The sequence below is a fragment of the Danio aesculapii genome, chromosome 20 (assembly GCF_903798145.1).
Source record: "Danio aesculapii chromosome 20, fDanAes4.1, whole genome shotgun sequence".
In the NCBI taxonomy this organism is placed as follows: domain Eukaryota; kingdom Metazoa; phylum Chordata; class Actinopteri; order Cypriniformes; family Danionidae; genus Danio; species Danio aesculapii.
This window is the reverse complement of record NC_079454.1, coordinates 34459537-34468901: the sequence shown is the minus strand read 5'-3', so window position 1 is coordinate 34468901 and position 9365 is coordinate 34459537. Positions and strand designations below refer to the sequence as shown.

Genomic DNA, 9365 nt, shown 5'->3' with positions numbered 1-9365 from the left:
TATACTGAAAGCAGCAGCAGATTCACCTCAGATCTTGAAAATAAAATACTGTTTGAAATTGAACTTTAGAACTGTGAAATAACACAAACCAACACATATTACTGATTCAGCATCTACATTTAATAATGTTAAAGAGGTTTAATATGTATTAATTATATTATAAACCTTACCTTACGTGAGTGAGTGCATATTCTGTGCTTCTGAATGGCTGTATTTAAATTTCTGTCGTGTTTCGTCTGGTGCAAACCGCCAAATTGCTTATGGCTGCAAATCTCACCTCGTAGTGTGTTGTTAGGACATGTGGCTACAATGTAACCTGCTCACCTAATGTTTACACTCGTAATATTTATAATATTTGCTCATTAATAACCTCATGTGGAACTCTTAATCTGCGTCTCATTTCGAAGTCTGCTACTGTCCACCGGAGGTCCCATTTCAGTCATGGACGCATGCTTTGAGTGCCTTTCTGAATGAATGAATGTTTTCCAAGGCAACCCTGGATGCTGAAATATAATTTGCTTAACTGGCATTGAGCGGTTAAAAGAGCCAAAAACAAAGACAGACGTGCCGGCACGTAACTCACATTTTCAAAGCAGAATAACTGACTTCAACATTGTTTTTCAGATGAACAAGCATGTTCACTGAACATCTTTCTTAAATATCTGCAAAACCTATTATGGTATTTTTATGCTTTAGAAGAGTCAAAAACTTACATACAGCACCTTTAAACTGCAATATAAAAGCTTATTAAAAGTATCAATAATCAAAAACAAAATGATAATAATTCACATATTTATCAGAAGTAGGCTAATAATACTAACCCTAAAATTATTACATTTTTTAAAATCATTAAATAAAAAAATATGTAAAGTAGGTTAAAATGTATTACAAATTAAACGTCTTAACAAAATAAATATTTTTTAATTATATTGTCGTATTGCATTAAATTAGATTGTATTAGTTAAAACTATAATATGTATTTGTGCTGTAGGTTAAAATTAAAAAAATATTTGTAAATAATATTGTAAAGTCTATTTCTAATATTCTAATAATACAGGTTTATATATATATATATATATATATATATATATATATATATATATATATATATATATATATATATATATATATATATATATAACAAATACAAAATATGAGGTAAAAATTATAAGTAATGTCATGAACGACAAAAATAAATTCCATTTCCGTAACGGTGGAAAAAAAGCTTTTATCTTGAAAAGCCAACGCTTCACCTACACCGGAAGTGTGATCGGTCTTAGCACATTCCTGCTGTTTCCATCGCTGCTAACAGTGAATAGCCGTCAGCGGTTACCCCAGCGTTCAACGCCACTTTTACACATCAGGACCAGATATGGTAAGTATTTTATCGATGTATTTTCTACTTTTATATATCTTTAGATAGTCACCCTATCAGAAAATCCTGTTTCACCGACTGCTCCAACACATTCAACAAATATAAAAGTGAGTGAACGCGCGCGGCTAGCAGTGTGTTACGAGAGAACGTCGAATAATCCTTAAATCAGCGAGCTTTAATGTGTCCTAAAATACTACATATGCAAAGTAAGTACTATATTTAAAGTTCGATCGAAAAAAACTCATGTTCAGTTTTAGTATTGGTGATATCAGTGTTTGTGAGGAACGTTGAGAGTGTTTTGGTTTGGGGGAGGGTTCGAGTCCAACAGCTGCTGTTTTCTGGGTATTGTGTCAGAGACTCCGTATCAGCTATAATTAAGTTTATTTGGTTCATACGTCAAACATGCATATTTGAGCAACACGTCATGTTTTTGAAATAAATGCACGATTAATCTCACTGTCAGTAGTCAAAGCTGTGTTCCTGTCAATAGGGGGCTCCACATAATTGGTTCATTCGTCGTCTAGATATGTAGTGTTTCCTGTTAATAATATGAACGCAGCATGAAAAAAAGTTCTCCCTTATTACATTTCAGTCTCACACAATTCTGCTGGTGCAGCCCACTAAGAGACCGGAAGGTAGAACATATGCAGATTATGAATCTGTCAACGAATGTATGGAAGGTAAGATATTTCTTTTCTTTGTGTGTGCTATAAACAATTCTAATGCTTTAAAGGGATAGTTCACCCAAAAATGAAGCTTTTCTCACCCTCAAGTGGTTCCAAACGTTTATGAGTTTCTCCTGATAAACAAAAGTAACCATTGACAGCCATAGTAGAAAAAAAACAAATACTATGGAAGTCAATGGTTACAGGATTCCACCTTTCTTCAAAATATTTTCAGAAAAGAGACTTTTTGTACAAGTGACGGGGGAGAAAATGACAATTTGTGGTTTTTGGGTGAACTATCATTATTGGATATTGCACTACTACCTTTAATGCGTGTTTAACCATTTTCCTTCTCACTAAAAGGAGTGTGTAAGATGTATGAAGAGCATCTGAAGAGGATGAATCCCAACAGTCCCTCCATCACATACGACATAAGCCAGTTATTCGACTTTGTTGATGATCTTGCTGATCTCAGCTGTCTTGTGTAAGTAATCACACTTTTCACTTGACAATGTCTAAGCTCCCATTTACACTAATACTTTTTAGTTTTAAAACGCATACATTTTGCTACGGTTACGCCTTCAATCTACACTACCCTGGAGTTTTCGAGCATCGAGTGTTTTGGAAACGCTGAAGAGGCTGTTTTTGTTTTAACCATTTAACTGTCTGTTCTACCAAATGGTTGACCATATTTCGACAGTTTTTAATAATAGTTTACACACACAGCATTGTTGGGTTACAAAAATCAAACAAACATAATCCTGTTGCACTACTACACTTGATTTTGTTGTAAAAAAATAAAAACAAGAAACCATGTTAAAGGACAATCTGAAATATTTTATGGCATACTTAAAAAAAATAAAGATGATTGAGCGATCAAAATGTTTTATTTTGATTGTTTTTGAATAAATTGGTCTTACACTTTATAATTTCAGATTTTTCATAATATAAGTATTAATTCAGGTACTTTTACCATAAACCAACATATTATTCATTTAGTAGAGGTGGATCTTTTAGAAATTATGGGATGTGTTAAAAAAACTGCATAGTGTGTTAACTAGCGACATTAAGAATTGAGAAATGCAATCTAAACAGATTTTTTGTTGGTGGGGCAGTTAAAGGGTTAAAACACTGCTGCTCCATGTTAATGTGGTTAGGGGAAAACGGAGACATCTGAAAATGAAGGCAAGGCTGCAGACATTCGCCTCTGATTGTTTTGTTTTTTTTCTCAATATTAAGTGCAATATTAAGCTCAGTTTTGCATCCTTTCCTTGAAAGTTCAGTCTTTGCAAGTTTAATATGGAAAACAAACTCCAGAGGACACGTCAGGTAAATCTTCAAAGGGAACGGTGTATTTTATGGCCTCATTCACATCACCCTGGCTATGCTGTTTCACTTTCTCAACAATAAAATAATAACATGCTATAAGGATCTGCCTATTGTCATTTTGATATTAACAACTTAAGACAGCAAAAATGTAGCTACATATTTATATGACAGTCATCTTCACTGTATGCATATTTATAACAAAATGGAGCCTATAGACCATTTCAATGTGGTTATGTCATTGGCCCATTAACATTTCCTGCTTGTTATCAAACTATTTTATATCTGGAACGAGGCAATTCCGTCATAGCTTTGTTAAAACAGCTATCATAACATTTCTTACCAATATGTGGACCTTTTTGGATTCTCAAAAGCTATAGAAATGTAAAACAGGAAATGCATTTGGACCGTTGTTATCGTTTACATCCCTCAAAATGGTCTAACATAACTGCCTCCTTTCATTTTCATTGAAAAATATGAAAAATCCTGTCTCTTTTGCTGAATATCAGTTTTAATAATCAATAATACAATAAGTTTATACAATATAGGAATTAAAAACAAGCAATAAGTCAAATGTGCAGAATCAGTGTACGTGGTTTCATAAATTGATTTACTTATCTTTGCGCTCAGCTAAAAGCGTTACTTGAGAACAAGTAATGGATTCAAAAGACAGAGGAGTCGTTAGATAGAGACAAGATGAATTAAATATCACGTTTAACAACTATAGTGAGATGAGATCTAGCGGTAATTCCTTGGTGAACTGTCCGACGTGTGCTGCTCTCAACTGGGGAGGTGTAGCGTCCTGGTTAATAGATGACTGAGTCTTTCGCTGATGGTCTATTTATTGATCACATTCCATAGAACTGTTACACAACGTTGCATCATGAAGTATCGTAAAAACTAGAGAGACGAACTAATACAAATGAATCCCGAAAATTAAAACACTAATTCAACATTAAAAAACTCAAACATTAATCTTAAAAAAATTTAATCAAATTTCCTTATTTTCCATTAAACCGGGAGCTAAAACTTATAAATGGGGAATCCGTAAATCAGCTGTATACCCGTGCCTTGTTGGCGAATTTCACCTAGTGTTCTTTGCCTGGTGTGCTTTTTCACGTCCATTACAGTACACGTCATAAATCCGGTAGGCTCCGTAATCTTGGTATCATAATCCCCAACGATGACTTTATTCATTCAACAAATCAAACCATATACAGAATATAACAAAAGAATTTTAAATCATAAACAACAGACATGTTATTTAAAATTTTATAATAGGTGTGCTCTCAGCACCCGCTGACTGCCTGGAGCTCAGATATCCACATACGCTGTAACGCATGACGTGGTCATGTGATGTGCGTTTTCAGCGGTATGTGGATGAAGAGCTTTTCAGAAACGCTAGGCGAAACGACAGTGTGGATGTGGATCGTTTTTTTTTTTTTTTTTTTTGTAAAACGCCATTTATTGGTGTAAACGGGCCTAACAAATGCTCATGCTCATCAATCATGTACAATTGTCTTTTATTATTTAAACAGGTACAGAGCGGACACACAAACCTACCAGCCTTACAACAAAGACTGGATCAAAGAAAAGATCTATGTGCTGCTGAGGCGTCAAGCCCAGCAGGCTGGAAAATAAAGAGTGCAAACGGTGGAATTATTGAACTAGTCCCCAACTACGCTTCATCACAGGACAGACGTGACTGAAATGAACAGTGAATTGATGCCAATTGGTTCAGATTTTGTTGAATGCATGTCCGTTGAGTCATTATGTCAAAAGCATAGAGTGAAAATATTTTGCATTTTAAATCACATTTTTGTAACTTTTGGAGTTCGGGACTTGGGTTATTTATCGGACTAGTGGGTAATATTGGGGAAAGAAAAGTTTTAGGAGTTTTTTTTGTTGTTGTTGCTCCCAATCCCTCCCAATTAATGATGTTTTATATTGTGGTTTTTGTTTTTCTTTAGTAAAGTATAACATTTACACATTTCAGATGTTGTTGAGATGGTTCTGAGTCATTCTTCTACCCCAACTTTTGTCATCCGTGTTGTTAAAGGTTTTGTTGGCCCTTTCTGATTTGTGCATCCAGTAGTAAAAACTGGAAAACAATAAAATTCTTCTCACAAAATGTGGAAATGTCAGTGCTGTTTTTCCTTTTTTCTTAGCTGTAGAATCAAAAGGTTGGAGATTTTTCAGCAATGGCACATTGAATTGTAGTTTTTATAATGTTTGAAAAGTTGTTGTTGTTTTTTAAATGCTGTTGTTTCCAACTTATCCAAAAAATATGAAGAGTGCTGAAGGTTCATGTGACACTAAAGACACTTCAAATAAAACAACAATCTTACTGACTCCAAACATCTGCAACAACGGTATACACTGTCTACCAGTGTTTCTCAACCACGTTTCTGGAGGACCACCTTAAGGCCTCCTTAACCAAACACACCAGATTCAGATCATCAGCCCATTAGAAGAGACTGAAAGAACTGTAATGTGTGTGACAGATAAAGGATACATCAAAAACATGCAGTGTTGGTGATTCTCCGGGAACGTGGCTGAGAAACACTGCTGTAAACCACTGCCTATGAATCAAATTCTTGTCTGTTTCCTAAATTTACCTTTATTTCTTTGACAACAAATGGCAAAAAGGATTTCAGAGCTCATGGTCATTTGCATGTGTCAATAGAAAGTGCATGTGACACATGATGTATTTTGCAGTTTTATATGTGCCAGTTGAACATTTTTTTTTTTTGTTTTCAGTGACTTTTCTGTTTAGTCAAAAACTTGAATACATCAGTTTCTCTTTTTTTTTTTAAAGAACCATGCAGCAAATAATAATAAACATTTAAATTATAAATACATAAATGCAAATGTTTACCCACAACTGTACAGTTACTTAATCATATACCTCCATGAATAATTAATACATGCACATATTTACAAGAATCCACTTAAACAACTGCATATATACATAGAAAGAAAGAGGATGCAGGAAAATATGAACACCAATACATACCCAATTATGAAAATGTGTATTTTGTATGCGTTGCTATGCTTCATGAAATCTTTCACACCATTCAGCTGTCATCAGCCAATCTCCAGACCAGTTTATATCTTAATTTTATAGAATGTTTGTCTATAAGGAGCTGGTATCTTCTAATTACAAGATAAATGTGACTTAAACATCACATCATGACATCCTGTTTTTCAACTGTCAGAAGCACACTCGGGGTGTCCGCGGACCCTTACAAACTCTTAAATTTCAAAAACAAAATTTTAGGCCTTAAAAAGACCTAAAATCACTGAAATATTGTGTTGTAGGTATAAAATCATTTCTTAATTTCCTGATGTCCAAGTAAAGAATCAGGCTGACACCCAATCACCAATAATCCATCTCAAAACGTTTTTTTTATGTATATTTAAGTTTTTTATTGCAAAGAGATACAATTCAAAACATTTGTTAGACATTTTTGCAGCAAATTTTTCTAATGAAATTCCCTAATCAGGGAAAGAAAACTAAGCAACACATCCCTTTACATGATCTTCCCTTAATACAAAAACTATTTACAGAAGTAACTGCGCCATTAGTGTTAAGCCCTGTATAAGTCTAAAATTGTATTCATAATGTTCTTAAAATGATCTTAAAAAGTCTTACATTTGATTTGAAGAAACCTGCAGAAACCCTGACACTGTACTCTAGCACAAAAGTCTTGTTTTTCTGTTACATTGGCTGATTGTTCAAATAAGAAATTGTTATTCTCAGAAATACCCCATGATACAAAAAGTTTAAAATGTTAAATCCACGTATTTGATGTCTGTGGAAGCTATTTTTTATGATTTTTTTCCTTGTGGAAAAAGGACACCCCCTTTATTTCAATTTAAGAAACATTTGCCCTGTTTAAGGAATAGTTCATCAAAAATTATAATTCTGCCACAATTTACTCGTACTCCAGAGTTTCTTCTGTTGAACACAAATGAATGTACTGAATAATGTTGGTAAGCCGTTGAGACTTCTGAGTCTGTTGCTCACTTATTTTGGGAATGTCCCTTTGTTAAATCTTTCTGGTCTGATGTGAACACTAATTGTTCAAAAGTTTTAGGTGATTTTTCTTTAAGCTGTAGACAAATTATTTAGGGGTTTTACATTAAAGAAAAACAATTCCTTAATTCAAGTTTTTGTATGAACCTAGTATTATTTATTGCAAAGTTTTTTTTATACATAAATGTAAATATACCAAAAGTAAGCCAATTTTTGTATTTTTAAAATGAGAATTGTATCTGTACTTGAATACTATTTCAGAGTTTTATAACAATAAAGCAATTAAAACTTATAAAATGTGCTTTATTTAATATTCTGAATTAATTTGTGTTGTTTTCATGTGCCATCTCTCATTATTTATTTTCTTTATTATTTTATTGTCTTTTTTTCTTTCTCACTATCTTTCTCTTTGCCAAATCATTGTAATACTTCTTTAAAATGTGTCATTCTCTTTTTGAGCAAATATTAAAATTTACTTATTCGTATGTATATTACTTATACTTATTCTTCTGTATTTTCATGGTAATTACCTGTTATTGCAATGAAAAATGTTGGAAAGCAGCACCAATTGACTTCCATAGTGTATTTTTGCACATATATGGATATCGATGTCTGCCGGTTTCCAACATTCCATATAACATCTTGTGTTGTGTTCAAATATAGAAAGAAATTAAAGGACCATGTGAGTAAATTTCCATTTTGCCTGTACTTTTGTATTAGGAAGCATTATTGTTTAATTTGTTAACAATGAGTTGCAGTATCTTTTAGACTGACATGCTTTATTCTGTTGTTTTTGTTACATGATCCACTGTGGGCTTGCATTGTTCATGGAAAGTACCTAAGTTACGTTTAATGAACTGCATGTAGTCTTATGACAGTTGTAACTAAGGACTGAACACAATACTTTAATCGGTGAACCAAAAATTCTTGTTATAAATAAATGTAAGATTAAAATGCCATTTCCATTTTGTAACATATATGATTTACCCCAATCTAGCATAGATTATGCATTTAGTAGACTTCTTAATTCAACTTTTTCTGTTGGAGAAATGTCACAAACTTTTTATTATTCTTTTTTTTAGACCGTTTATTCAGTTTTTACTGAAATCTCACGAGAAAACAACTTTTATGAAGTAACTTGTTTGTTTGAATGTTCAACAAGACTCCTGGACTACAATATTTAGAAAAATGAATCATGAAGGTCAAATGGGTGAAAGCAATTAATATTGAAATGTACAAATTAAATAGTATGAGTTCAAACTATGAATGAATATCTAGACTTGGTTCTGTCCTTCAGCTGTTGACTAGATGATTGCAATTATAAAGTTTTTAGTTGATTGTAATAGACAAAATCTGAGTTGACAAAAAAAGATCAACATGAATGCAAACACAATTTAATTTTCTTTGCATTTCTGACATCAAAACTCTTTTGATTATAAAAACTAAAACTGTGTTAAGCATGCTAGGCCAGTAGATGGTGATTTAAATGGCTAAAAACACAATTTTATTTTATTTATTTATTTTATTTCTTTTTTTCTTTTATTGTTTTAAGATTTACCTGTCCAGGGGCCGCATGTGGAAAATAGCAGCTTTGCTAAAACCTGGCACAATGCATCCTCCTTTTCGAGGTTATTGTATTTTTGTGCATGTCCCTGTTAATTAAGTAAATTCAAAATTCATAGACCAAACATGTTAAAAAACAAACAGTTTTCACTAAATGTTTTGTATTCTGCACAGAGAGAATTACCGTATCATTTTCAAAAATATTGACAGAAAAAAAAACAATAATTAAAAAAGCTGTAATATGCATGGCTGCCCATTGTTGGGGTTGCATCTTTCTAGAACACTATTCTCCATTCTTGTATTGATTGGGGAGTAAATAAAAAGTCAAAATGCATAAAAACTAATAGACGTTTGCATTAAATTTATTTAACATGTTTTTTATGCGTTTAACCTGAAT

General features: G+C 32.8%; 1 protein-coding gene across 1 annotated transcript; it reads left to right on the top strand.

Moving 5' to 3' along the window:
• Positions 1 to 1265: 1265 nt before the first annotated feature.
• erh (ERH mRNA splicing and mitosis factor) lies at positions 1266 to 5497 on the top strand. Its single transcript, XM_056481734.1, has 4 exons — positions 1266 to 1375; positions 1968 to 2055; positions 2404 to 2524; positions 4905 to 5497. The coding sequence occupies exons 1-4, from the start codon at positions 1373 to 1375 to the stop codon at positions 5005 to 5007; spliced, it is 315 nt and encodes a 104-aa protein (XP_056337709.1). The 5' UTR covers positions 1266 to 1372; the 3' UTR covers positions 5008 to 5497.
• The last annotated feature ends 3868 nt before the right edge of the window (positions 5498 to 9365 follow it).

Excerpts from the sequence above, each read along its gene's own strand:
- erh (XM_056481734.1), top strand. Across the intron at positions 2,056-2,403 it reads TGTCAACGAATGTATGGAAG|GAGTGTGTAAGATGTATGAA; the intron begins GTAAGATATTTC and ends TCTCACTAAAAG. Across the intron at positions 2,525-4,904 it reads GCTGATCTCAGCTGTCTTGT|GTACAGAGCGGACACACAAA; the intron begins GTAAGTAATCAC and ends TTATTTAAACAG.